A 27,902-nucleotide genomic window follows, 5' to 3' on the forward strand; every position below is an offset into this window, starting at 1 on the left:
AGTAAAATGGCGGACCTGGCGAACGAAGGTAGGGAGGCGCCGGCGGGGCCGGGTGGCGGGGGACGGCGGGTCCGGGACCGCGCGGGTTCGGCGTCCCGGGCCCCGGGGGTCGCGTCCGAGTCGGAGCAGCGGTCCGCGGGGCCCCGCCGCCGCCCGCATCGCGCCCCCGGAGGCCCGGCTCCGGCCCAGCGCCCGCAGCCCCGCAGCCCCGCGCTGGGCCCGGCGGGACGGGAGCCGGAGGTCGGGGAGCCGCGGCCCGGGGGAAGCAGAGACTCGAGGCCTGCTCCCGGGCCCCTCGCTGGTTGGGGGGGCGGGGGCACCCCAATCGCCCGGCCGGCCCGACCCCACTCCCGCCGCCTGCCCGGACTCCCGCCTCGACTTGGGGGACCCCGAGAGGCTGCCTTTCCTCCAGGGGTCCACTTTTAGGGCGCACAGAGACGGAAGGGGGGGTTCCCCTTTGGGGTGCGCGCTGACAGTCTCCCTTCCCCCCCTTCCCTGCGCGTTGTACCGTTGGGGACCCCCCACCCCAACAGTCTTGCGCCTCTGCTGCCGTTAAACGGCTGATGTTATGGGGGGGTGTGTTTGGGTGGGCCTGCCCAGGTCAAGCTGGAGGGCCTGGGCCTATTTTGATTCATTGATTTTATTTATTTTTTTTAATTTTAGCATCTTTTGCGCTTCTGGGTGTAATGAGGACCCCCCTCCTGACTTCCCCCCACCTCCCCAGAGAGGCCCGGTGCTGTTTTTTTTTGGGGGGGGGGCTCCCAAGGTGTCTTCCCTCCAGGAGGGAGAGTGACAGCATTCCCAGGTGGTGGCCCGTCACTTGCTCTTCCCATCTCTGATCTCTACCGCACCCCAAGATCCCAAGCCTCCGCGGATGTCAAACCAGGCTGGCTGCTGGCTCTTGGCCCTTTGAGGCGTCATCTTCATGGAGATGCAGAAGGGTCAGAGGAGAGTTTGGGCTGCCTCGTTCATTTAAAGTTGTGGGGGGACGTAGGAGAATCCGCGTGATGTGTTTCTGACCCACTTTCACCTTTGGCTCCTTCCAGCCCCTTAAACTCAGCCCTCGAGTGTCTTGTGCAGCCGAGGTGTCTTAAAGTCAGGTGCAAGGCAAATGCCCTACCTCCGTGCTATCTTTCCGGCCCCGTTTTTCTTTTCTCTTTCCTTCAAATATGAGAGTCTCAGGGCTGGAGCGATAGCACAGCGGTAGGGCATTTTGCCTTGCATGTGGCCAACTCTGGAGGACCCACATTCGATCCCTGGCTTCCCATTTGGTCCCCTGAGCCTGCCAGGAGTGATCCCCAAAATGTAAATATAGAATCTTTATTGGCAACAATGCTGCGGGATTTGTCTGCAGAAACTCCTGAAGGACCGGGTGGGGGCATGATCTAGCAAGCAGTAAACGCTGAGGGGGGAGTTTCTAGAAGCTTCCATGTCTCTGTCTACTGCCGAGCTTGCAGGTCAAGTCAGCTGCGGGCAAACACTAGAGCAACAAGTTGAGTTGGAAGCGCAGGGGTGGGCCACTGGCCCCAGTGATGACCCTGTACCCCCTCTCCCCTTCCCTTGGCTCCCATGTCTTTTTTGGGGGTTCACACCCAGAAACGCTCAGGGGTTACTCTTCGCTCTGCGCACAGAAATCGCTCCTCTTAGGCTCAGGAAACCTTATGGGATGCTGGGATTCAAACCACCATCCTTCTGCATGCAAGGCAAATGCCCTACCTCCATGCTATCTCTTCGGCCCCAGCCCCCACATCTTTACTGTCTTCTGGACTTGACAGAGAAAGAGAAGGCAAGAGCCACAGAGTCTGGACAGCCATTTTTGAGGGTTGCTTGGGACAGGGCAGGGACAATGCTGATCTTGTGGGGAGGGCCCAGGTGCTGAACTCTGGGGTGCCCCCAGGTCTCCCACCTCAGACTTCTCCAGAACACTGTTGTTTGAGGGGAGAGGGTCGGCTGCTGCAGACCACGCGGTTCATAGTTTCTCTCTTTGCTTTTGTAGCGAAGGGTTAGTCCAGTCCCTGTATTGCTGGGCCCCAACCTGGAATCAGGTTCCCTCCTTTCCTGTCTGTGTTGTTCAAAGGTGTCCAGTAGTGTCCCAGACTCAGCACTGCCTCGTCCAGCTCCTCCACCCCAGCGCCTGGGGTCCCCCAGCAGCTCCCTGGTTCACTCTCACTTGAATCACGTCCCACATCTCCCCTCCAGGCATTCAGGCTGGTGGGACTTTGTGCATTTTGTTTTTAGGCCACACCTGGAATGCTCTGGGCTGACTCCTGCCTCCGTGCTCAGGTGACCCTGTTGTTTGCTTGAGGGTTGAACCTGAGCTGCCTGTGTGCGAGGCAGATGTCATCCTCGCTGTCCTATCGCTCTGAACCTACCCCTGCCTCATTCTTTGTTACTCCACAGCATTTGGAGCATGGCTCACTTGGCTACACCTGGTGTGGTGGAACCAGTGAAAGGCCTTAAGTTCCCTCGATTGTTACTGAGGGGACCCCTCTGAGGTGACGGATGAACACATGAGCGACACCCCACTGTAAGCGCTGAGGGGGGCAGAGACTGTTGCTCTCCGTCTTGGGAGCCCTTGCCTGTAAATTGCCTAGTGCAATAAAAGAGCGAGATGGACTATTATGGAAAGCTTGGACCACTGGATGCTGCTCTCACCCAGCATGGGGTCTCTGGCCCAGCTTCCGGCGCTTTGGGGGGGGGGGCGCTATCTTCCTGACCTGTGTCGGTCAGTGTTTCTCAGCTCCTCAGCAACCAATTTCTGAGCCGCCTCAGCCGGAAGATTCTGGCATTCGCCCATCCAGGTGCTGGTCGGCCCCTTGGCAGCATGTGGGCTCCTGAACTGGTCCCCCGGCTGTGTCTTGAGTGTGCAGAGGTGAGGGGTCCCCCCTATACGAGGCATCCAAGTAACCTAGGGAATTGTGCTTTTTCCAACTCAAACCCGCCTGGGTTCTCTGACAGGCAGTGGGAGACCCCTGAGTGGCCACTTTCTGAGTCCCTGTCTGGGGTCTGGGTCCCTGGGGATTCCATGGCAACTGCTTCCGGCCCTTCCCTTCCTTCCCTTCCCTTCCCTGGGCCTTGACAAGTCTGTGACTGCTGGGCTGGTTTGTGGCTTTGGGTTTGACTGTTGCTTGGAGGCTGCTGTCAGCTCCCTGCTACTGGAAGGGGGGCCTGGAGGAAGGTGTGGGGCATCCTCCGCTCCTGGCTTGGCTCAGGAAACCATGGGAAGCCTGGGATCAAACTCGACCCCACACATCCTATGAGGCTGGAGCACCAGTTCTTTTTTTTTTTTTTTTTTTTTTTTTGGTTTTTGGGTCACACCCGGCAGCACTCGGGTTACTCCTGGCTCCATGCTCAGAAATCGCTCCTGGCAGGCTCAGGGGACCCTATGGGATGCTGGGATTCGAACCACCATCCTTCTGCATGCAAGGCAAACACCTTACCTCCATGCTCTCTCTCCAGCCCCAGGAGCACCAGTTCTTTAGGCCTCGTCTGCTGAGTTGGACACCGGGTACTGGGACTGACTCCCCACACATCACTTGCTGCCCCCTCCTCCAGCACGCCTGTGTTTGAGTCCTAAGGCAGGACTTCACCACACTCGGGCTGAGGGTTCTCTGGGTCGTAGGCCAGAGGGAGAGCAGATGGGGCCCACGCCACAGGCAGGGCACTTACTTGCCTTGTAAACGGCTGACCCAGGTTCCGTCTCTGACATAGGGTTCTCCCAAGCCTTTCCAGGAGTGCTCCCTGAATGCAGAGCCAGGAGAGGGAATCCAGAGCACTGCCGGCTGTGGCCCCAAAACAAGAAGATTGCGAGGAAGGACAAATGGAGGGCCTTGTCCGACTGGGTCTGTGGGCCCCGGGACTGGTGGAACCTTTTCGTGGTGCCCATGACACCCACTTCCCCCTGGGCCCAACTGCAAGGAGCTGTGACAGGAAGGCTCAGGCCTAGGAGAGGCTCAGAATAAGGCCAGTCCAGCTCGTTAATTTGAAGGGAAAGATCGAAGCACTGCAGCCATGTTAGGCTCACTGCTGACACGGTTGGATTGCGGATCTGTCCTGTACTGTCCTGGTGACTGAGGGGCTAATGTTCACCCATCTCATCAGGCACCTGCGACACTCCTGGGCCTTGTGGGATGCTGGGGATTGAACTTGAATCAGCGGTGTGCATGGCAACGGCCCCTCCTTGATGCCCTGTGACTCTGGCCCACTGCAGCCACAGTAACCCTCTTTCCCCTTATTAACTTGGAAACCTTGAGGAGCTCTTGGCTTCTGGGGTCGGTCCCTGTGGGGTGGGTAAGCACAGACAGGACTCAGATACACACACATACACACAGCACACACAATGTCACATTCACAGTGTTACAGTCACAGTCACACACAGCTATGTACACAGTAAGGCAGCCTGTGAATGGGGCCCCAAGGACACTTGGGGTGGCTCCCACCAGCACCCATGCTCAGCCAAGGTGAACAAGAATGGGCACCTGCAGCACCTCGGAATCATGGCACCGCCTAAGGGTCGAGCCTGGGCTGTGGGTCCTCCCTGCCTCTCCCACATGGGTTGGGGTCATCCACTCCCAGGACCTGGGCGCTATCCTAGGTACCCCTGGCCCCCACAGACCATGGGTGTCCAGGAGTAGAGCTGGGTGCTCTCCCAAGGGTTAGTTGGAGCGTTGCTGGTTGTTGTCTGCATCTTCGGGGGGTTATCATGTGTCTGGGGAGATCTGGAGCATGGGGGCCCTCGGGGGCCCTGTAACAGCCGGGAGGTGGCCCAACAAGGCCACAGACAGCCTGGGGCTCCTCTCGGTCCTCGGCATAGACTCCTGAGGGGGGGGTCACTCAGGGCCTGGGGCACTGTCCTGGTCTGAAGATGGGAGGCAGACCGGGCGCCCTCCTGTGAGCTCACTCCCCTCCCCCAGGTACCTGCAGTCCTGTCTGTCTTGTCTCTCTGATCGACCTTGCCCATGTAGTGCCTCACCCTGAAGCCTTGGCTGAAACTCCCTGTGGGCAGACCTTCATTCATTCATTTATTGGACCATCAGATCCAATACCATGGTTGTCACCAACACCCAACCTTGGCTCTTTGGGGTGAGCCTAGCCCTCTGGGTGCCCGCCCCCATCCTTTTCCAGGTCCTGAGGATTCCTAAGTGTTTTCACCAAGCACTGCCTCAGACCTCCCTCCACTCCTCTCCTCCGTCTGCCACACGGTGGTGCTGTCCCTACGTGAAGGCGGCAGGGTGACCTGTTGTGGGGGATACTGTGCTCTGTGCTCCTCCCCTTCCTTCCCCAAACTCATTCCCATTTTTGGGGGGTTAAGGTTTGAGGCTGGACCTGGTCTTGTGCCTTCTGAGCACTGCAGGGAGAGTCCCCGCGGTTAACCAGGTGCTTGGATGGCTCCTGGCCCTGTTGACTTCGACCCAGGCTCCCCGTCTTCCTCCTTCCATGGAGGCTGTAGACTGGGGCTCCCCAAGTCTACAGAGGAGCTTTCAGTTTGCAAAAGGGCCATGGCTTCCTGGCCTGCTGTGCTCAGGAGTGTCCCTAACCCTAACCTACTTCCCGCTTCTCTAGACTAGGGGCTCAGCCAGCCCATGATGGGGTGGGGGGTGACAGGTAGCCAACACCTACCCTCTTTTCAACTGACCACCCTGCTCAGGGCTGCCAGGGAGAACCCAGAGCCCATTTCTCTGCCACGCTTGTGGGCTCAGGGGCATCTGCCTATCAGCACTTGGGATTCCTCCCCCTCACCCCCTGTGGACCCTGACATCAGAAATGTGCAGACCCCTCCGTGTATCCAAAATTCAGCTCTCATCCTGAGGGGGGCGAGGACGCTGGGCGCCAGATCTCTCACGCCTCTGTTGTTTGGTACCCTGCGTCCTGATGCCAAGGGCTGTATCCCCAGTGGCAGAGTGGACACCTAGGCCTGGCTCCCTGACAGGCCCTATACCTGGGAGGGGGGGGGGGGGCCGTGTAGGGCTCCTTGGTCTTACAGTTCTTCCTCTCTCCACTAGAGGTCGGTGGCGCCCCTCTCTCAGCACTGCAGCTCACTTTGGAGTGGGACTGACTGGCCTGTGCCTGAAGGCAGTGGGGGTGGAGGACTTCCTCCTCTCCCCCTCCCCTCTTCCTAGGAAGCTGAGGTCCCTAACCTCTCTTGTCCCGCAAACCCTTTGGCGGGCTCCGAGCACTTTGCTGTGTCCCCCACAAGCCTTTGCCCAGCTCTGTTCCTGGCACCATAGTTGACTGCCGTGAACTCAGCAGGCCGGTGGGAAGTGGGGAGCCCTGCCTGTGGAGTCGTCTCCTGTCCCCCCTTTAGCCTCCCCTGTATCTCCAGCCTCTCAACCCAACTCTTGGACCTGTCCTGCCTCCCCTCAAAAACTGAAGATTCCCTCCTCCTGGAACTGTGTCCTCTCCATCCTCCTTGCCTTCCAGTGTGCCTGGGAACTTTTGTTTTGTTTTGTTTTTGGGTCACACCAGCAGCACTCGGGTTTCTCCTGGCTCTGTGCTCAGAAATTGCTCCTGGCAGGCTCCAGGGACGCTATGGGATGCTGGGATTTGAACCACCGTCTTTCTGCATGCAAGGCAAACACCCTACTTCCATGATGTCTCTTGAACCCCGTGCCTGGGAACTTTCTAGCACGATCGAGAGCCTGTAGGAGGAGAGTCTGGAGCCAGCGTGGCCTGTCCAAGACACTGCCTGTGTTAAAGGAGGTGCCTACCCACATGTACTTGACAGCCAATTTTAGCACAGACCTCTGGAGCCTGGCTTGGTATCTGTTCCGTCCCAAGCCTCTGCAGCATCCTCTCACGGTGCAGGAGATCAGGTCAGGTTGGCTGCTTGCAAGGCCAGCGTCCTCCCCGTGGTGCAGGATATGCTTCTGACTTTATCTGGTGGCTCTTACAGTGTCCATTATTTCCTGTCTGATTAAGGGCCATACATGACTGAGAGTTGAGGTTCTGTCCCCAGCTGCTTGTCACTTCCCAGGGACCCAGGAGTGGAGCTTAGCTGAGGGCCCAGGAGCGTCCAGTGACGGGTCGAACGTGGTTGGGCCTTCCCGCACCCTGAGATGTGAGCCTGGTGTGTGGCCAGCCGATTTGGGGGCTTGGGGCCAACTTTGATCCCCAACTCCTGACAGCACTGGGGGCAGCATTGAGGCTTTTAGGTACTGCTGGGGTGACCCTAAAGGACCTTGTTGTCTCAGGACCCAGGAAGGGACTGAGTCCCATCCCAGTCACTAGGGCAGACTGGTTTGACCCCCAGGGGGCCTGGAGAATGGGAGTCAGATGGGGGGTTCCAGGTCCACCTCCCACCCACCAGTTTGGTGACTCAAGCTAGGCCTCCCGGAGGCCTCTCGGTTTTGCCTGCAAGTCGGCTGAATAGTGCTTACACCACAGGAGTGGGGTACCAACTGGGATGACGCCCATCGAGGCCTCCAAAACCTCAAACTGCTGTGTATAGCGATGCCGGGGCCCAGAATGAGCTGCCATCGGGGAGGGGAGTTAGGTCACACAGAGGCCCCCAGAGCGGAGTGCTGCAGGACCTTCTGGAAGGAGCTCTAGGGACTGGAAAAGCCCCTTGGTCATCTCATCAGGGACTCCCTGAAAGCCACAGTAGTGGTGGGGCCAGGAGCTGGGCCGGACCTTGTCCTGCTCACTTCACTCTGAAGGCAGATGGAGGGGTGGGACAGCACTTAACACCCCCCAGGGCCGTGGCCCTTCAGGCGCCTGAGAGCTGGTTTCCGGCAAGTGTGGATGATCCTTCCCAGAGCTGCGCCACCTTGGACGGTGGAATTGGCAGGTGGCGGGGTGTGTGTGTGTGAGAGAGAGAGAGACAGTGGGGGGAGCGAGGGTGCACCCTGCCTACTTTAAGTGCATCTCTAGCCAAGCCCGGGCTCCGGCTGGCGGGAAGAAACCAGGCCCAACCCCCACCTCCGATTTTCCAGGGTCCACGGGACGTGTGTGTTTGCATTAGCAGAAGTGGGGCTCGGGGGTGCGGCCTGTGACGGGTGCCCGGGGATGTGTGTGTGCGAGGCCTCCCCACAAGCCGTGACACGCATGCTGGCTGCCTCGTGTGCCCAGGAATGCTCCTCGCTTCTCCCTGCAGGATCCCGGCTCAGCCGGGCGCTTAATTGCACCCCGACTCATCACTCACCCCCGACTTTCCTTGGGGCCGTCCGCAGATGTTTATCCGAGCTGTCACCCCACAGCTGTGTTCGCGCTGGCCACCGCCCCGTCTGTTCCCAGTGCCAGGGTCCGCCCCATAGCCGCTGGGGTGCAGGGCAGGGAGCAAACCCCGGTCTCCACAGCCTTTTCCGTGACCACAAGGCAGGGGCAGACGGTGGTCACTGAGGGGTCGTGAAGTTCGGTTGGGGTGTGGGAGGCCTTCTGGGGGCTCTGAACCCCTCCACCTCCTCCCAAGCTCCTGGAGGTGATGTGATTTCTGGGGACCCTCCGTGGAGCCCCTGAGTAGAGCCGGTGCCCCAGACTGCCTCTTTCCCCAAAACTAATTTTCTGCCGGCTCCAAGCCCAGCGGTCCCCGCTCTGGAACCAGCCACTGGCAGTCAGGGGCACTGACCAGCACCCCTGGGATGTGATGCACACTGTTTGCGGGTGCAGGACAGTTACGGGTCCGTGCAGTGGGCTACTTGTCCTTTCAGTATTGATTTGCAGTTGCTCAGAAATGTGTCCTGAGGCCATGCTGGGTGGACATCCCAAACCTGACATCTCTGGGGCATGACTTCTTGTTCTCTCAGCAGCTGCTTGGACTGTGTGTACGGCTGGCCAGGCTGTGAGGGGTTCTGAGGATATGGGGGGGCCCTGCGCACATGACATGGAGACACAGACTCCCGAGTTAGTGGGTCGGGAGCCCCAAGCCTGGCACCCTGCAGGACCTGCCATGCCTCTCCCTTCTCCCTTCTATCCTTCCCTCCCTTCTCCTTCCACTTTTCTTCCTCCCTCCCTCCCTTCCTTCCCTTTTTCCTTCCTTCCCACCTTCTGTCCCTCCCTCCTGAAGTTCCTTCACTTTGCAGCGCCCGGGACTTGGATAGGGGCTGTATTTGTGGGGAGCCCAGCCCTCACTTTCCTTTGGGGTTGGGTCTCACACTGAAGCCAGAGTCCCATCTGGATCTGGAGATGAACCCCTGGGGTTCACAGGCACAGGAATGCTTCCCATACTTGGCCTCCCTGACCAGGTGTCCAGGCCTTGACTGTGGGGGACCCCAAGGCAGATAGTGGTGACCCAGTCACCTGCACGTCTGTGTACATGGAGGCCAGAGTTCGGATTAGGTGCTCTTTCTTCCACTCCTGATTCCAAAAGGCTGCTGACTTTTAGAGTGTGCTGGGGGCCACGAGGGGTCCCCCTCCCGCAGGGTTTATTCCTCCAGCCGTGTCCTGGTTATTGGGGCTCACACTTCCTCTCGTCCAGGTTAAGCGCTGGGGATCCCTTTATCTAGGTAAACTGCCCGGGGGCCATGAGCCATCGTGGGCTGAGGCAGCCAACCCAGTGCCCCCCACTTTCTCCCTTTACTAGCCAGAGGGGAGGGAGAACAGCTGTGCAGAACCGCCACCAGCCGCCACGTGTACAGGTTGGAGATGCAATCTGGTCCAGCTCTGGCCCCAAGTCCCGCTGGCTGTGCAGACTACCCTGGGCTCAGGGTGTCCGTGGGGTCTGCAGTGCGTCTGCTGCCCACCACCGTGTGGGGTAAAACACCGTCTTTTCTCTTTGCAGAGAAGCCTGCCATCGCCGCACCCGTCTTTGTGTTCCAGAAAGAGAAAGGCCAGAAGGTAAGTGGCCCCGTGTCCTGCCGTGGATCCACCCTCAGCCCTGCCTGTCTGCCCCGGGAGCTCGGGGTACCCCCATGGAGATATGAGGGAGAGTGGGAGGTGCTTTCAAGGCCCCAGACTCGGGGAGAAGTGTCCTGTTCCTCTCCCTGGGGGGCCTGGACGGAAGGGGAAGAAATTTCCTGGGGAAGGGGGGAGCACCGTGCTTGGAGTAACCGGGTCGGGTCATGGGGTCTGTACAGGGGTCCTGACTCGATTATTGGGAAGGGAATCCTTGCCTCGTGTTGGGGTCCACCCTAGGCCTCATCTTGGGGTGGGATGGCAGTGTTTGCCCTTTGGCCTCCACAGAAGGGGGCTGTCTCGTGGAGCCTGGTGACCCTGGGTGGTGAGTCCCTGCCCCTCCTCCAGGCTGGCATCCAGCCTCTGTCCTTGTCCCGAGAGTGGATGAGCTCCAGAGCACTTGTCCTACACTTAGTGTGTGTCTGAGCATTGTGCCCGCGTTGGAGTCTCCTGTGCTCATCACGACTGCTCCCCCAGAGAGAGGACTGGTTCCCACGCTGTCAGGTTTCCTGAGGGTGTCTGCGGCCAGGGTACCTGGTCCCTATGTTACATCCCCATCCCATGGACAGACCAGGCTGCTCCTCCCTCTTCCTAAAAGCCCAAGAGTTGGGGTCTGAGGTCCCGATGTGGTCCTAGGGTGTGGGCTACAATCGTGCCCACAGGCAGTCCAGTCACACTTGCCATGGCCAGGTGACAGACACCCCCAGGAGTGGGCTCATTGCAAGCTCCCTGACCTCCAAGTTAAGGCCAGGAGGAGGGGTGAGCAGTTGGTGTGGCGGGAGGGTGCTGGCCTTGCACATGGCCAACCTGGATTTGATCCCCAGCATCCGTTGGGTCCCCCAAATGCCAGTAGTCAGCCCTGAGCACCATCGGGTGTGGCCCCCAAACCAAAGAAACAAACAGCCCAACTGTGGGAACAGTCGGGGGGGGGGGGGGAAGGTGTGTTACCTCTGGGAAGGACAGGGGCTGAGGGGCCTTCGGGATGGGCCCCAGAATCAAGGGTCCGCGTCCTAAGCGTTGGGGCTGATGGCCAGGTCTGTCTCTCTCCTGCTGCCTCTGCCAGGCACCCACGGAACCTTTTACGCCTGCTTGGCTGCCCCTCCTCCGAAGTCCCTTCCAGGCTGCCAAGCCTTCAAGTTCCCACCACCAGTCTCTGGGTTGGGGGGACTATACCCAGCGCCGTCAAGATCGCTCTGTGCCCGTCTTCTTCACCATCTGATCCAGGGCCCAGGCTTGCAGGGCCAATTCCCTCTCCAGTGCTCTTAAGTTGCGCCCATCTGGCCACCCACACCTTTCTGCCTCCCTCAGGACCTCCTGGGAGTGGGGCCACCCTTGGGGACTGGCCAGAAGTGCGGCCAGAGTCACCCTAATAAGTAAATAGTGCACTTTTCGTCTGAATTGTGCTCTTCACCTGTTTTGGGGGTGGGGGTCTACAGAGAGATGCATGAGGTCGTGGGGCTCGTTCACTTCCCAGGTACTCCTTGTCCGTTACTCTCCCCTGCCCTGTACTGAAGAGTGGGGTGAATGTGGGGCCAGAACCACAGCACAGCTGGGAGGGTACATACCTTGTCTTGCATGTGGCCAACCTCAGTTTGATCCTGGTGTCCCATAGGGTCCCCAAGCCTGCCAGAAGTGATTCCTGAGCACCGAATCTGGAGTCAGCCCTGAGCACCTCCAAAAAAAAAAAAAAAAGAAAAAACAACCCCTGGGAGGGGGTCATCCACTGGTCACACTCGAGTTTCCTGGAATTTCCTGGTAGTCCCACTGGTCTCCCCAGGGACCCCCACTACCTCTGCCATATCCCGGCCCCCTAGATCCTGTCCCTTGGAAGCCCAGAGTGGGTGTTGTGCCCCAGTGTCCCCTAGAGGGTGCTGCTCTTCCAGTCTAGCAAGGCCCCCTGGACCTGCAGCGGTGCTGTCTGTGTGACTTGCTGTGACTTCAGCTGCATCATCCACCAAACCTGGGTGGGGGGGGCTTCTGAGGGGGGCTCGGATGGGTTGAAAGTGGTGCTGGCCCAGCTGGCGACAAGTCCAGGTGGTGGCCAAAATGCGACTGTGGTCCGAGTCTTGGCTCCCCGAATCTCAAGGTCTGGAGCTTCAGTTCAGGGGTGACGAGCGTTCTTCATGTGCTCATGGGTGGGGAGGTCAGGTCAGCCACTGTGTTTCCCGATGCTGTCTGGGCCTTTCCCTGTCCCAGCCATGCTGTCCAACCCAGCAGCCCTGGTGAAAGCCCCGTCTCGGTGCAGAGCTTTTGTGGGTCTGGGATCTCTGAGTCGTGCCACTGGGATCCTGAGCAGGAAGTGACCTGGTGGCACCCCCTGCCCCCGATGGTGGTGGGTTCAGGCCATTCTGAGGGGAGGTTCTGGGCTTATGCCCTTGGGGCAGTGGACAGTGGCCTGAAGCCTGGGAGAAAGGGGCCAGTCTTCGTTTCTTCAGATGTGGGGGTTCAGGGGTCTCAGCTTTTGCTTTCCCAGAACTTGTGTGAGCCCCTTCCCTTTTTTTCTCTGACACCTCCTTCTTCTCCTCCTCGTCCTCCTCCTCCCCCCTCATGGAACTGCAGCACTCCGGCCCTTCTCCCCATTGAGGGTGCCCATTCATGGCATCCTTGGGCCCATCCGTGTTCATCCTTCCAGCCCCGTTCCCCAACAGACAACTTCTCCTGAGATTCCATGTGTCTGGGGCCCTTCAGGGCCACCCTCCCCGCCCCGCAAGCATCAAAAGGTGCTGCTAGGGATCTCACCGCTTACTTCCATGGCATCTCTACCACCAGCCCCACCCCGACTCGGCTCCCCACCAACCCGAAGAAGCTCAGTACATACACCGATGCCTTACACTTTTGGGGTACTGTGCCACAGCCCCATACCCTCTTCCCCCCAATCTTGGTGATAGCCCCTCCACCTACCCACCCCCCAAGGGTGCCGCCCTGGTCCCCACTGAAGGGAACTTGTGTGTTTTAATCCCAGTCCTCTGCAGAGCAAAAGGACAGGTCGGAATCGGGAGAGGCGGCGGCTTTGGGGCAGGCTGAGGCCCCCCTCGGCGGCACGGGGCCCCCCGAGTTCTCGGGGGAGCAGGCCCTAGAGTCTCCCACCCCCGCTGGCCCTTCAGCCGGTCCTTCACGCCCCGCTCCTGACACCCCGTTTCTTCCCTTCCCGCGAGAGCTGGCAGGGGTAAGTCCATTGGTCCTGGGGCGTCCAGGCGGGCTGCAGGGGTCCAGGGCCGGAGAGGAGGGGGCACTCAGGAAGAATTTGTGGGCAGGGTGGGAGGGTTCCCCAGGAGCGGAGCCTGGCCCACTCCCCACCACTCCCCGCTGCCCTGTCGGGGTGTCATGCTCACAGACTGTATGGGGCCTGAGCTCGGAGCTTCAAAGCAGGAGAAGAAAGCAGCACAGGCTTTGAGGGCCCGGCCGGGCCTGCGCTCAGCAGCTTCTGAAGATGAGACTTATAAAAGAGAGAACGGGAGGAGGGTTGTATGTACCGGGCATGGAACCCGGGCTCCTAGATTCAAAGCCTGAGCTGGGGTCCCCGAGCCTTCCCCGAGCCCTTGAAGAGTATACACAGGGGGAGTTGCCCTGACATCTGGCGACACTCAAGGGAAGGACTCCGTGTTCTCGGGGACCCCAGGGCAGGCAGATTGAGCCTGGGCAAGGGCGGCTCCCATGAAGGTCTCCTCAGCAGAACTGAAGGGTCTGGGGGAGAGGGGGTGGGACCCCCCCCCCCACTCTAGAAGCTTCTAGAAACTTCTCTGAAGTTGGGCACAGAGACACCACCACCACCACCACCACCCCCAGTGCCTCACACCAGTCTGCCCGAGAGGCGTCTACTAGTGATTTTTTTTTCTCCAACATTTGGTTTTTACCATTCTGAGAGTTGCTCAGGGATTGAGCCATGCCAGCCTCCCATTATTTTGGTCTTTTTTTGGTTTTTGGGCCACACCTGGCGATGCTCAGGGGTTACTCTTGGCTGTCTGCTCAGAAATAGCTCCTGGCAGGCACGGGGGACCATAGGGGACACTGGGATTTGAACCAACCACCTTTGGTCCTGGATCGGCTGTTTGCAAGGCAAACGCCGCTGTGCTCTCTCCGGGCCCTATTTTGGTCTTTTGAAAAAGATTTATTCCCTGAGCTCTCGTTCACCCTCGGCTTCTGGGTGACTCCCACTTGAGCTGCTGCTGGGAAGGAGCTTGGGGTTGTCCTCTGCAAGTGGACATGCTATTTCCCCTCCCTCCCGCCCACCACCTCTGACCCAGCAGCTGTGGGGGAGGTTGGGGTCATATCACCTCGGCCCCCCCTTCCCTTCCTCACAAACACCCAACAGAGTCTCTGGCTGTCCCTCGGCTGGGTGCCTGAGCAGGTGATACTGCAGCCTGGAGCAACCCAACAGGGCCTACACTGCATTGTTGTCTCCTGGCCCAGACAGACGCCCCCCCCCCTCACTGGACCCCCCCCCCTGCACGGGCACCACTGCCAGGCTTTTTCCCCCGCAAAGGGGCCTCTCGGGCTGATTGGGGTTTAAGTCAAGGCTGCCGGAACCCAAGCCACAGGGGCTCATGCCAAGCCGCCCCCATCTGCCCCAGCCCAGGAAAAGTCCCCGTGTCATCCACTGAAGCTCATTCGTCACACCAGTCCCTCTCAGTCCCCCAGGCCAAGGGAGCCCGTGAGAAATTGCGACCTTGTGGCGGCCAAAGGCCCTTATCAGCCTTCTCAAGAGGTGCCCCAGGCCCCGCGCCCAGCAAGGCCTGTCTGTCCAGCCTGAACCTCAGCCAGGCTCAGACCTGGGGACCGGGAACAGGGCCTCCCTCTGAGCTCAGCCTGGCCTGGCAGGATCCGAGTCCTGGCCCCCAGCTCTGAGCCAGGGCTCTGCTGAGCTGGGTGGGTGGATGTTTATTAGCCCCGAGGGGACGCTTTGGAAGATTCTCTTCCCGCCGCCTATAGGTTTGGCCTCAGCTTGCCCCCACCCCCGCATCTCTGCGCCCCCATTAGTACTGAGGGTGGCTGTGGGTCATGTTGCTGACGGGACCCCATTTGGCCTGTGGACCCCAGGAAGCCAGAGGCCATGGCGGCCAGGCAGACCGGAACCATAGAAGTTTCTGGTGGGGGTAGAAGGCATCCCCCTTCATTCCTGCTCCCAGCCCAGGGCTCAGGCCACTCCTGGGGAGCCACGAGAGTTGGGGGTGTGGATTCTTGGTGTCTTTGTCGTGGGCTCATCGTGAAGTGTCGGGTGCTTCCAAGGGGTCACTGGGCAGGTGAGGGGGGCCCCAGTCTTCTCCTGCCTGTGGCTTGGGGGCTTTATCCATGTCCTGAATTGGTGCTGGTCCAGTGGAAGCTGGGGCTGAGGGGTGATAGGGCTCCAGCAGCGTACCCCTTTCTGATCCCCCACCCCGTTCGTGACTCTGCTTTCTGTCCCCATGTGGACCCTGAGGGAATCCCTGCTCCTGCATTGGGGTGTGCCTCCCCCCACCCCGCCTTGCCTACAGATGGGTCTCCTCTGCATTAACCTGGTTTTGGGGGAACCAGTCAGAGCACCCCACTTTCTAGAAGTCAGCACAGCCAGGAGGGCCAAGTGTGCCCCAAGTCTGGCCACAGTTCCCAGCTCATGCCCTGCCTGCATGAGCTGGGATTTTTGCTCTGTCAGACCCACAGGAGCTTCAGGCAGCTTCTGGAAAGTTCTCCCTTTTTCTTCAGGGTAGAAGGAGGGAGCCCCCAAGGCCTGGCTCAGGGACAAGAACCAGGGGTTTCATGCCTTGCGCGGTGGGTGTCCCTGGCCCCGAGGTGGTCCCTGGACCGAAGGGGGACGTAAGACTCGAGGAGCAGCCGAACACTCAGATTTGGGGTCCTGGCAGCCATTGGCCCAGGGGGGCTGGCTCACAGGAGTGGAAATTGGGGTGAGGAGCAGGGAAGCTTCTGGGTCCTGGATGAAGATGGGGTGAGGAGGTGGCCGAGGGGCCTTGCCCCTCAGAGGGGATGGGCACTGGCTCCTGCGTGTCATGGTTCCAAGTCTTGACCTCTCTTCCTGCTCCCCACCTTGCTTCCTTCTCTCTGGCTCTAGCCATTGGGAGGAGGGGTTATCTGCGGCCCTCACAGCACAGAGCGGATGGTTTCTGCCTCCCTGACTGTCACTGGGCACCTTCCAGGGGAGTGGAGTACTGGGGGTGGGTAGCCAGCCATTACAAGCCAGGAACCAGGCAGTACCCACACAGTTGCTTTTGGGGATCTGGGACCCGTCCTGGACACCCAGGACTCTGAGATTTGCTCTGCTTTGCCACCAGATTTTCCCTGAACACCCCGTGTGTTGTCATTCCCCTTCTGGGTTGAGGTGACTTCCAGGAGCCCGGAATGGGGGTGTCCAGACTGGAACCCCTTCCTCCCTGGGGAGTGCTGCCGCGTGGTTCCAGATAGAATCACCCCCCCCCCCAGCTCTCACAGGCTTCGTGGGCAGGGTCCAGGCACCTCCACTACTCTTTGGTCTCTCCACACTCCCTCACCTGCACCCCTTCTTCTGTGGCAACCCCCTCTGCCTCTGCCACTGGCCAGCCAAGTGCTCCCCCAAGAACATCCTGGTATCCTGGGTCCTCTAACCCTCCAGTGTTGGGGCATTTGGGGGACCTGACTCCCCCCCTTTTGCCACTCGCTTGCCATGAGTGGTACAGAACTGAGAAGTCCCAAATTCCCTAGAATGGCCTTGAGCCCAACGTGGAGGAGCCCCCGTCCCTCGGTACTGACCATGTGATGGGGGGTCGAACTTTAGCCCTTGGGGGCTTGTAGCCTGCTGACACTAGGCACTTGCCTGGATGTTAGGTGTTGACAAGACTCCAGAGCATTTGAAATTTGGGGTTCACCTAGTTTTGTTTCAAGGGCTGACTCCCAACTCTGTATTCGGATCACCCCAGGCAGTGCTCGAGGTACCTTAGGGAGTACTGGGGGTTGTTTTGTTTTGGGGCCATGCATGACCGTGCTCAGGGCCTGCTCCTGGCTCGGTGCTCAGGGATCACTCCTGGTGGTGTTTAAGGTATCCTGTGGGATGCTGGGGATTGAACCCAGTTCTGCCATGTGCAAGATAAAGCCCTCCTTGCTGTCCCATGACTCTGGCTCCATGTCCCAGGGTCGTAATTGGGGTCGTCTGTGTGCAGGGCAAGTGCCTTAACGTCTGCCCCACCCTCTGCCATGCCACCTCTCCAGTGCCACAGCTTGCCACACTTTGGTTGGGGCTACATCCAGCAAGGCTCAGGGGTTACTCCTGGGAGTTCTCAAGAGAACATATTCAGTGCTGAGGATCAAACCCAGGGTCGGCCATGTGCAGTGCCAGTGCCTTAAACCTGGCACCCTCTTCTGGCCTCGGGTATAACCACCCTTTGAGGGGCAGAGGGGTGACCATTCCCCCACTGTCCTGCCGCCTCTTACTGTTTGGCTCTTGGCACGCCGAATTGGCACCAGATACTCCTCTGACCTGTGGAGATGCTAGGGACCCGTACACTCGCAGAGAGAGAGGGCTCCAGATGGGACACTCTCAGGCCGGCACCCCCTCCCCAGGCAGCCCTCAACCTTACCCCACTGTGCTCTCATTTCAGAGGTCAGCTGGTGGCTCTAGTCCAGAAGGTGGAGAAGGTAAGGCATCTGGGGCCTTGGCACAGCTCGGCCGGTGGGCACAGGGCAGGCACCGCCTAACCTTCTGCCTCCTCCTCCTCCTCTTCCTCTCCGCAGATTCCGACCGAGAAGATGGAAACTACTGTCCCCCTGTGAAGCGAGAGAGAACGTCCTCCCTCACCCAGTTCCCCCCATCACAGTCAGGTGGGAGGCCCTCCCCCCCTCCCTGGGACCACCCCTTACCCCTCAACAAGCTGCCTCCTGGGAGAATTAGGGAGCCTCAGAGCAGGGAACAAGGCCCTGGCGTGAATGTACTGGGGTCCAGGGAATGGCATCAGGGATCCACAGCTGCATTCAAGGGGTCCTCAGTGGTGATCATGGGGTGAGCCTGCCCTAGAGGGCACATACATGGTCCTCTGCACCCTGGGACTCTTGCCAGCTGATCCATGTCTGGGTGCCCCTGAGCGTCACCCACCCCCATTTCTTCCAAGGGTCCTCACCCACATCCCCCAAAAGTGACCCACCTGTCAGGTTCGGTTCTGGCAAGTCAGGTCAGTAGCCAAGCCGTGAGTTCTGATGGCTAATGCGATGCAGGCTGGGGCTCACGTGGCTGATAGAGGACCCCTTCCCACCACCTCCAGATGCTGGGGACCCCCCATCTTGTATTGGCTGTGCTCATGGCCCTCCATGAGGGGGTCCTCAAGCCCCCACTCACTCACTCTGGGTCTCCTCCTCATCCACAGTCCCCAAAAGCAATGTCTTCCTGCCATCCACCCTGTGTGAGGCGTCCGCAGGCCACTCAGACTCGGAGCCAGGTGAGCCTGGGAACCCTGGGGTTGGAGAGCAGGGGGACCCTCTGGGGATAACGAAAGGCCTCAGCCTGTGGAACCAAGTGCTTGCCCCTTGGGAAATGCCTCTTCCCAGAGTTGAGGAGCCCCAAGGAGAGGGGCTTCTGGAACCCAGTCCTTTCTGTTCTAGCCATGGCCACCACAGGGCCTGGTCCCCAAGGCAGTGACTGGGTGTGCTGAGGGAGCGAGTTTGAGGCACACAGAAATACACAACAACCCTAGGCAGGTGTGTCCCTGTTTCTGCTGCACTGACACACACATGGGTGCTTTGGGTCTTCTTGGGAGACCCACTAGAGATCTGTCCTCCAGGGGTTAAGGTGCTTGCGTGGCACTCAGCCAACCCCGCACCAACAGGCGGGACCCCTGCACTACCCCCCAAATCCAGTGGAAAAAATCCACGAAAAGCTGAGGCTGCCTATCTTGGCTGGCGCTCTTGTTCTCTCTGTCTCTGTCTCTCTCTCCCCACTCTCTTTCTCTCTCCCCCTCTCCCTCTCCCTGCTCCCCCTCCAGTGTTTCCTGAAAGTGTTTCCCAAGGGGCTGAACTTCCCCATAAAAGATTTAATGATGGAGTTTAACAAGCCCACTCTGTAACTGGACCTGCCTGTTATTAAATTCGCAGCTGACTTCAAACGCCTCCGCCTCCGCCTCCATCTCCCTCCACCCTGCAGCCAGGGACAGGGGTGGGGGTGGGGCCGGAGTGGGGTTCCAGGGCCCTGAGCCCTGATTTGATGGCCCTGGTTCAAGCAGTTGGAGTCATTTCCACTCTTAAAAACAGACTAATGAGTGAGCCTTCTGTCTGCCCTCCCAGCCCCCCCCCCCAGCAATTTGTTGGGGTTCCAGGGTGCTGTGAACTGCGCAGCATGATCCAGGACTGTGGTTGCTGCTCGGCCTAGCTGCCCTTTTGTGGTTGGAAGACAAACCCCCAGGTGGTGCTCAGGGCTGACTCCTGGCTCCAGGGATCACTCTCTGGCTGGCGGTGCCCAAATGGCCTTCTGGGACCTAGGTGGGCCCCATGCAAGGCCAGCACTGTGTGTGGCCCTGGCCTTAGGACTGGCTTCCTGTTCCCAAAGCCTCCAGGCTTGGCCCCTTCCTCCTTGTTGAGACCCCGTAGGACTCCATGGTCACCTCTGGGGTCAGTGGGGGGGAGGCCATGCCCCCTCCTTGCTCCAGTCTTTTTTTTTTTTTTTTTTTTTTTTTTTGGTTTTTGGGCCACACCCGGCGGTGCTCAGGGGTTACTCCTGGCTGTCTGCTCAGAAATAGCTCCTGGCAGGCACGGGGGACCATATGGGACACCGGGATTCGAACCAACCACCTTTGGTCCTGGATGGGCTGCTTGCAAGGCAAATGCCGCTGTGCTATCTCTCCGGGCCCCTTGTTCCAGTCTTGATTCTTCAGCACCCAGAGTGAAGTGGCCCTCGGCCTCCCCACTAGCCCTGCCGTGTGTGTGTGTGTGTGTGTGTGTGTGTGTGTGTCCTTTGTTCATTAGCACAAGTGCTCACTTGGGGTCCCAAGCCCCATGGGGTGGGGACAAGGCCCTCAGCTTGGGGGGGGTGTTCGTCCTCCGTTCATTAGCACAAGTGCTTACTTGGGGTCCCAAGCCCTGTGGGGTGGGGACAAGGCCCTCAGCTTGGCCCCTATAAAGAGGGCCTGGGGACAGGACCAGAGCAGTAGCACAGCAGGGTCGCCCTAGGCTTGATCCTCACAGGTGTTCACACTGTGTTCTCCAGGGCACTCCATCTACGTGGGTTCAAGGTCAGAGTCTGCAGAGTTGCCTGGCCTGACCCCTGCCACGCCCCCCCATCCCGTCCAGGCTCCAACTAGCTGGAGCTGTGGGCATCACAGCTGGAGTGGGAGGTACACGGGGGGAGGGGGGGTGAGTTTGAGAGCCTGGCAGTGTCTTCCCCTCAACCCACCTGCCCTCGCCTGTTACAGAGGAGAAGAGCAGCGGGTTCCGGCTGAAACCGCCGACGCTGATCCACGGCCAGGCCCCCAGTGCAGGTAGGTGTGAGGGTGAGGGACTGGGGGCTTTCCCGTCTCCTGTCTCCCAGGCTTCTTCCCTTCCCTACCTCCAAATTCCCGGACAGACTGGGCCGAGAGAAGATCTAGGCCAGTCCCAAGCCTTGGGGTGTCACACGCAGACCCATTGGCAGAGTGGCTGCCCCTGTCCATCCAGAGCCGCCCCGTCCTCCCAGAGCTCCTGTTTCCTGGGGGGGAGGGAGGTAGGAGCAGGTATTGGGGGAACCCAAGGGACCTCTGCTCCATCCATCCTGCCGACACTCACTCTGGCCCTCAGTGCCTTTCCACCACTGCCCTGGCCTCCCCACTCCACGCTCAGTGGCAGGTGTGACCAGTAGCCGGGGAATTGGGGAGTCCCCTCCGAGCACCCAAGACACGAGGCAACAGCTACAGCTGTACACATCTGGCAGGAGGGAAACATCTGGGCCATTAATCATTTTTCTTCTCTAAAGCGCTTCTCTGAGCCCCAAGAGACTTCAGGCAGCTAAGTGCCAACCCTGCACGCGGGGTCCCCAGGCCCTGAGCACGGGTGTGAGCAGCCCCTAGTGTGGGAGCTGGAGCTAGAGCTGGGAGTGGCCCCTAAAGCCCCCCAGAAGATTTAAAATGAGTTTGAGCTGTTGGGGCCCAAGTGATAGCACAGCAGGCATGTGCCTTCCACATGGCCACTTGGGGTGGATCCCCACCATCCTATAGGGTCCCCCAAGTGCTGCAGGGTGTGACCCCAAAGCCCAAACTAAACTGGAAATGGAGGCTGGAGAGTCCTGTGGGGAGGATGCAGACCTTGCACACAGCCGACCTGGGTGTGATCCCCAGCACAGAGCCAGGAATTCTCCCTGAATGCTGCCGGATATGTCCCTAAAAGGAAACAAAGCACTCCCCGTACTGGGGGGAGCTTAGTTGGGGAGGAGGGGACACGGTGAGTGACTGCTGCCATGACTTGGCTGACACCTCAGGGGATGCCTCTGCCTTGCACCCCAGCAAGTCTCCTCTCCCAGGTCTGCCAAGCCAGAAGCCCAAGGAGCAGCAGAGAAGCGTGCTCCGCCCAGCAGTGCTCCAAGCCCCTCAGCCAAAGGCGCTCTCCCAGACCGGTACAGAGTGGGTCCAGTGGGGATGTGAGCCATTGGGGAGGATGCTGGCCTTGCACACTGCTGACCCAGTTCCATCCCCACCATCCCAGAGGGTCCCCTGAGCACTGCCTGGTGTGGCCCCAAACCTGGGGTGAGGGTGGGGTGTTTGGGGGAGAAACTGATGTGACCCTGCACCCGCCTCCGAAAAGCCCCACTCCCCCAATGTCTGGGATCTGCGGCTGCGTGTTCTCGGGCACAACTCCACCCCGCCTGCCCGGGCGACCCGGAGACTCGCTCGTGACTGGAGCTTTGATCTGGGGTGCCAGGAGGGAGGCCCCCAAGTCTCCCGCGCCGAGGGCTGCTCTGCCGTGTGGAGCTGTTCTTGTCCTGCTCTTGATCCTGCCCTTGGCGCTTTGGTCTCGGTGCCAGCCTCTTCCAGCCGTGCGTGGCACTTTCATCTCGGCCCTGAGGAGGGGGTGGCATGCAGCCCCAAAACAAGGTTCTCAGCTAAGCCTCCCCCTCCTGAAGCTGGTCGTGTCTCCTATTAGGCGCTCCCTTCCCCTCCCGAATTAGTTTCTAATTGCTTCGGAAACTCTTTGCTGCCCGGGCCAGACCATCAAAGCCAGGCTTCCAATTGGGCCTGGCGGCTAATCCCCACGATCAAGGGAGAATGTGCAGAATTAAGAGGTTATTAGTCAAACGTGCTTCCTCGGATCCACCGCCCACCCCCACCCCCCAGAGCAGGTTTTCCTGCTTCCAGACACTCTAGACTCCCTACGGCTCCCTGGGGAGCGAACAGCACAAGCTCTTCTCTTTTTGGAAGCTTCCGGGTGTAAGCTTTGGGTCTTTTCTGCCTTGGAGAGTTTGTACCCTTTGGCTTAAAAAAAGGAGGGGAAGGGGCCAGATCGATAGCACAGCAGTAAGGCGTTTGTCTTGCACAAGGCCGACCCTGGACAGACCCACGTTCGATCTCTAGCACCCCATATGGTTCCCCGAGCCTGCCAGGAGTGGCTTCTGAGCACAGAGCCAGGAAGAACCCCTGAGCGACCCTGGGTGTGACCCACAAACAAACGAAGGATGGTCCCAGAGCAAGAGCCTAACAGGAAAAGCACCAGCCCTGCACCTACACAGCTAGCCCAAGGTTGATCCGGGCATCCGTAGGTGTCCTCCTGAGCACTGCCAGGAGTGACCCTTGATCAGTTAGGAATCAGTCCCAGCACTGCTGGGTGTTGCCCCAAAACAACAAAAATAGGACTCAAGGTAGCAGAGCTTGGGCCTGGTTTTTGTGAGGCCCTGGCACCCCCTTCCCAGTAATCCCTTCCCACCCACAACCCACATCTCTTCTTCCTCACAGTTCCCAGCAGCAGCACCAATGGGGTCCCTGCCCCGGCCGACTGCTCAGGGGGCACGACCGCTGCCTCGCCTGATGCCCCCCCACGCAGCAGCCCCTCCGAAGTTTCGGTCAGAGCCCTGGAGGTGGGTTTGTGCTGGGCCGGGCACCCCACCCCCCACAGGAGCAGCTCTGATCTTGCCCATCTGAGCTGCTAGTGTCTGCATCTGTGCAGTGGCCCTGGAGATGGGGGTTTAGGGGACTCATTAGAACTTGCCCAGAGTCTGGGTTCCCAATGTGACAGACTGGGTCAGGTTCCAGGGTGTGATGGGCACCCAGATGGGCCCAACCATGTAGCTGGTAGAGGGTAGAGTTGGGTTCGTGTCACCAACAGGCATCACTGACCCACAGGATCCCTGGGCGGGCAGGGCAGTGGGTCCCCACTTAAAGCCACGTGGTCATAGGCCTCTGGGTCACTTCACCCACAGGAAGGAGCACCCCAGAGGGTCGAGTCAAGCAACGCCTCAGAGGAGGAGGATGGGGAGCAGGCTGGGCCCTGCGCACAGCCTGGCTTCGTGTTCGGGCAGAACCTGAGAGACAGAGTCAAGGTGGGGCCCTGTGTGGGTGCAGCCACTCACACTGGGCGTGGGGGGACCCCCGGGACTCTGCATGATTGCAACCTGTGACGACACCCAGGGCTGGTCCCCACCCTGGAACTCACTGTGGCCCTCTGCAGACCGAACCTCTGGGCTGCGCCACACTGCGGGGGCCCTGCTGGGTCGATTCGGCTCCCGAAACCCCACAGCAGCGGAATGACCCCCACTGACCACGCTCCCCTCTGCTCACAGTTCGTTAGCGAGAATGCAGATGCGTCTGACTTAGGGAACGAGGGGCGGCCGGACCCTGAGGCGCCTGCGGCCACCAATTATTTCCTCCAGTACATCAGCAGCAGGTGGGCGGTGACTTGTATTTCCCTACATGGGGATATGTTGGGGGACCTTCCCGAGTCCCCTTCTCGGCCCCAGCTATGCCTGCTGGGAGCAGACGTACCAGGGATACACTTCCCTTGTGCCTGGCCACACACATGCTCACCACCCCTCTCCGCGTCTCCCAGCTCTGAGAACTCGGCCCACGGCCCCGACGCCACCAGCAACAAATTCATCTTTGGCCAGAACATGAGTGAGCGTGTGCTGGTGAGTGGGGGGGCCTGGCCCAGCTTGCAGGGGTCTCCACCAAAGGGAGACCCTACCCGCCGCCTCCCATGTGCCTCTGTTCCACAGAGCCCCCCAAAGTTGAACGAGGCCGGCCCCGAGGCCAGCAGGGAAAGCGCAACGACAGAGTCTGGGCCTGAGTCCTCATCCCAGGAGGCCACCCCCGAGAAAGGTACGTTTCCCAGGGGGCCTGCTGCGGAAGTTTGGGAGGGTAGGTGCCAGTCCCCTGGCATGAGGCTAGGCAGCCTTGTGGAGCCTGTTCTCTGGGCCTTTGGGGGGGGGGCGTCTCTCGGGGTCCAAGCTTCCCCCATTCTCTGCCTGTGTCCAGCTGATGGTGCCGCCGAGTCCCTGGTCCAGTCTGCAGCCGCCTACACCAAGGCCACAGCCCGGAAGTGCTTGCTGGAGAAGGTCGAGGTCATCACGGGGGAAGAGGCCGAAAGCAACGTGCTACAGGTGAGGGAGCACCCCCTGCCTGCAACCCATACCTGGCCCCCTCACACATGGCAGGAAGAGGCCGGTCTTGACTGGCTTCCTCCTAGGGGGTGCAACTGTGGAATTTGGGGCATTTCTGGGGGCAACGCCCTGCCCTCCCAGGAGCTAGAGGTGGGGTTGGGGTTGGGGGGAGTCCCATGTGGAAGTGACAGGGCGTGGCCTGGAGGTTCAGCTCCCAGGGGTCTGGGACTCAGGGTGAGGCTCCCCCACAGTGGCCCTGTTCACCCACCCTGTCCTGCAGATCCAGTGCAAACTCTTCGTCTTCGACAAGGCCTCGCAGTCGTGGGTGGAGCGCGGCCGGGGGCTGCTGAGGCTCAATGACATGGCCTCGGCCGACGATGGCAGCTTGCGCTCCCGGCTTGGTGAGGAACGGGTGACGCGGTACCCTGCTGTCGGGGCCCCAAGATCGAGCCCCCACATGCACACAGGCGGGCACAGAGGCCCATTTATTTAGTGGCAGTCCGATGGAAGTCTGGGCAGCTCCCCCCCTTACTGCTGTTGTTCCAGGGGTCCCGGCATGCGCCTCTTACAGAATCACCTTGTGATCAGAATTCACAGAAGCGTGCGTGCGTGCGTGCGTTCGTGTGTGTGTGTGTGTGTGTGTGTGTGTGTGTGTCTTACAGAATCACCTTGTGATCAGAACTCACAGAAGCCTGCAAGTGTGTCTGCCTGTGTGTGTGTGTCTGCCTGTGCCTTGAGTGTGTATTTGTGTGCATGCTCCTATCTGTCCATCCACCTGTCCAGCTGTCATCTTCATTCCTGCCTCGCTGCAGACCCCAAATCCATGGGCCCTTCTCCTCTGGACCCCGTGGGCCTCTCCCACCTCATGGGGTCCAACTTGAGAACACAGTTGAGGAGGCACTGGACTCTGGCGACTCCTACTCTGTTGAGACCTTGGGGCTTGTCCCAGTCAGATGGGGGTGTCGGAGGCTAATGCCCCCCCCTTTTCAGGGCCTGTCCTTACTGCATGGGGGGCAGGTCCTGAGTGTGTTTGGCCCACATCCCAGCCTGTGGGGCACAGGTGGCTCCCGTGTGCAGGTTTGGGGTTGCCAAGGTGGTGGGTGGGGCTGAGCGCCTCATGATGTGGTGTCGCCCACAGTGATGCGGACCCAGGGCAGCCTGCGGCTCATCCTCAACACCAAACTGTGGGCGCAGATGCAACTGGACAAGGCCAGTGAGAAGGGCATCCGGATCACGGCAGTGGACGCCGAGGACCAGGGCGTCAAGGTCTTCCTCATCTCGGTGAGTTGCACCGGGGTGCCTGGGGGGCCGGGCCCTCAGACTTCCCTCTGCACCCTGACCCACCGCCCGTGTGTCCCCTCCAGGCCAGCTCCAAGGACACAGGCCAGCTCTTTGCAGCGCTCCACCACCGCATCCTGGCCCTGCGTAGCCGCTCGGAGCAGGAGCCCGACGCCAAGACGCCCGCGCCAGGCACGGCACCCCCACACGAGGAGGACGACAGCGACGAGGACACTGTGCTGGCCCCCTCAGGTGCTTCCGGCAGCGGTGAGTGCGGGCTGGGACTGGGGGAGGTGGATGGATGGGCGGGCTAGGTTCTGACCTTTCTGGCCATGCCTGATCCGGCCCGCTTCTGCCCACAGGTGCTGGCGACGAGGGAGACGCGCAGAAGGCCGAGAGCACATAGCATCGAGCTGCAGCTCCTCCCTCCCACCGTCGTCCGTCCTCCCTCCGCAGGGGCAGGGGTTGAGAAGCAAGCACACTCCCTGCGGAGTCGGCGGATGCCCCGCCCGGCCTCCCCAGACTCGGGGCACCTCATCATATTGATGAGGGGGCCACACAGGGACTCCCGCAGCCGGCAGTGCCGGCGGGCACGGCTGTAGATCTTCTCTTCCTGACGCTGTGTTTTGGTTTCTTAGGTTAAGGCACTCTCGGGGAGGGGGGTTTGGAGAGGACTGCCCACCTGAGCCAAGGGGCCTTGGACTATTTTGGGGGGGAGCTGGATGGGGCTGGTGCCAGGAAACACGCTGTGTTCGTCCATCTGTCCATCCTTGTCTCCTACCCCACGCCCTGCGTTCACCGAGCTTGCCCCATCCCGGGAGACGCCCTGGAACAAGGCCCCGAGCTGGGGGGCCAACCCACCGCTGCGGAGAGGGCAAGGCCGGACCCCACAGCAGCAGGCCCACACGGCCTCTCCTGCTTCAGCCTTAGTCAGACCAGCCAGGACACCCGAGTCCAGGACACTTGTGTAAGATTGTCATATGAGATGTATTTGGATCTACATTAAAACTTTTAACTAAAAGCCTGGCCAGGATCCACGGGGGACGCCCCCACCTACCCACCCACCCACCTACCCTCGCACCGCCACCAGCGACAGAGACAGAGACCCATCTATCTCCTTGCTGAGCCTACTTTCCAGGCCTCCGATTGCTCGGAAAGCGGGGGCCTCCCGGACACCAGGATCCGCAGATCTGGGACGGGATGGGACAGGGTAAGGGGGATGGGGCCTCCACCTGACCCAAAGGAGAGGGCTGCTGGGCTTGGGGGAGCCGAGGCGGGAGCGGGGTGCCTCTCACAACCGCCAGGCGCTGGTCATCATGGCCACGAACTCCTCGTCGCTGTCCATGGAGGCGCTGAGGCCGCTGTAGTAGTCCTGGAACTCGGCCATCGTGACCTGCGGGCAGCGGGGGCGTCAGGGACGGAAAGTCCTGGCCGGAAAGGCTGGTAGGAGCCTGAGTAGTAGGCTGGGGAACCCCACCTGCCCGTCTTTCTCGGACGAGTCGAAGTTGTCCAGGAAGCAGCGGAGCGCGTCGTCCTCCGTCCACTCCCCACTGCGCACCTTGGGGTGGGCCCGGCCGCTGTAGACGCCCCGCAGGTCGTCCAGGGTCACCACACCGTCCCCGCTGCGGTCCAGCTTAGCAAAGGCGGCGGCCACCACGTCTTGGCGGGCCTGAGACATGGAAGGCTGGGGCGGCGGGGGCGACGGGTTACCGGCAGGCCTGGGCGTTCCACCCCCAGGCCGCCCCCGGCCCCGCACTCACCCGCAGCGCCCGCAGGAACTCGCCCACGTCCAGAGTGCCGCTGCCGTCCCGGTCCCAGCGGCCGCACACGGCCTCCGCCTCGGCCGCCCCCAGCTCCAGCCCCAGCTCGGCCAGGCCCCGCTGCAGTTCGGCGGCGTCCAGGGCGCGGCTGCCGTCCTGGTCCAGCCGGCGGAAGAGCCTGGGGGCGCAGGGCCGGGTCAGGGCGCGCTCAGGGGCGGGAGGGGCCGCGCGGGGCAGGGAAGGGCAGGGGCCGGCTCACCTGGCCAGGCCCTGGATGCCCGTCGCCCCCCGGGCCAGGCACTGCGCGCGCAACTTCTCCACCGCCGTGTCCGCCGCGTCCATGGCCAGCCGGGTTCTGCCTAGCCCGGGCCGTGCCCCGTTGCCTGTGCCGGGCGTCCTGCCCGGGAGACTCGGTCGCCAAGGAAACGGCCGATCTGGAGGCCGGGAGGGACAGGCGGGCCTGGCCCCGAGGGACAGTCCCGCCGTCACGTGCCAGCCACTTGGGTGGCACTCCCTCGGGTCCCTCCTGCCCT

The 27,902-nt window shown here is 60.7% G+C and overlaps 3 protein-coding genes across 4 annotated transcripts in view; 2 read left to right on the plus strand and 1 right to left on the minus strand.

Moving 5' to 3' along the window:
• Positions 1-21,614, plus strand: part of LOC126029745 (protein ENL-like) — a 122,894-nt gene extending 101,280 nt beyond the window's left edge. Inside the window, exon 13 of the mRNA XM_049788055.1 lies at positions 21,603-21,614. The gene's annotated coding sequence lies outside the window, so the exon portion shown is untranslated. The remainder of the gene's footprint in view (positions 1-21,602) is intronic.
• Positions 1-26,630, plus strand: RANBP3 (RAN binding protein 3). 2 transcript variants are annotated; one of them, XM_049788053.1, is made up of 18 exons: positions 1-28; positions 9,716-9,771; positions 12,791-12,994; positions 17,391-17,427; positions 17,524-17,610; positions 18,150-18,221; positions 20,187-20,252; positions 21,266-21,358; positions 22,692-22,813; positions 23,156-23,275; positions 23,516-23,619; positions 23,782-23,860; positions 23,948-24,050; positions 24,207-24,331; positions 24,612-24,732; positions 25,470-25,612; positions 25,696-25,876; positions 25,972-26,630. In XM_049788053.1, the coding sequence occupies exons 1-18, from the start codon at positions 7-9 to the stop codon at positions 26,013-26,015; spliced, it is 1,779 nt and encodes a 592-aa protein (XP_049644010.1). In that variant the 5' UTR covers positions 1-6; the 3' UTR covers positions 26,016-26,630. The 2 variants fall into 2 exon arrangements, with proteins under 2 accessions (XP_049644010.1, XP_049644011.1); XM_049788054.1 differs by lacking the exon at positions 12,791-12,994.
• CAPS (calcyphosine) lies at positions 26,573-27,866 on the minus strand. The gene is made up of 4 exons (XM_049788060.1): positions 27,629-27,866; positions 27,370-27,547; positions 27,087-27,293; positions 26,573-27,002 (listed from the first exon to the last, which is right to left on the minus strand). Exons 1-4 carry the CDS (start codon positions 27,709-27,711, stop codon positions 26,901-26,903), a joined length of 570 nt encoding a protein of 189 aa, XP_049644017.1. The 5' UTR covers positions 27,712-27,866; the 3' UTR covers positions 26,573-26,900.
• Positions 27,867-27,902: the final 36 nt, after the last annotated feature.

The sequence above is a fragment of the Suncus etruscus genome, chromosome 15, assembly GCF_024139225.1.
Source record: "Suncus etruscus isolate mSunEtr1 chromosome 15, mSunEtr1.pri.cur, whole genome shotgun sequence".
In the NCBI taxonomy this organism is placed as follows: domain Eukaryota; kingdom Metazoa; phylum Chordata; class Mammalia; order Eulipotyphla; family Soricidae; genus Suncus; species Suncus etruscus.

Bases quoted from the DNA above. Each gene is read 5' to 3' on its own strand.
- CAPS (XM_049788060.1), bottom strand. From the start codon at position 27,711: ATGGACGCGGCGGACACGGCGGTGGAGAAGTTGCGCGCGCAGTGCCTG. The intron at 27,294-27,369 runs GTGAGTGCGGGG...CCGCCGCCCCAG, and splicing joins AGTTCCTGCGGGCGCTGCGG to CCTTCCATGTCTCAGGCCCG. The intron at 27,003-27,086 runs GTGGGGTTCCCC...CGCTGCCCGCAG, and splicing joins CGTCCGAGAAAGACGGGCAG to GTCACGATGGCCGAGTTCCA.
- RANBP3 (XM_049788053.1), top strand. From the start codon at position 7: ATGGCGGACCTGGCGAACGAAG. The intron at 12,995-17,390 runs GTAAGTCCATTG...CTCTCATTTCAG, and splicing joins TCCCGCGAGAGCTGGCAGGG to AGGTCAGCTGGTGGCTCTAG. The intron at 24,332-24,611 runs GTGAGGGAGCAC...CCTGTCCTGCAG, and splicing joins CCGAAAGCAACGTGCTACAG to ATCCAGTGCAAACTCTTCGT.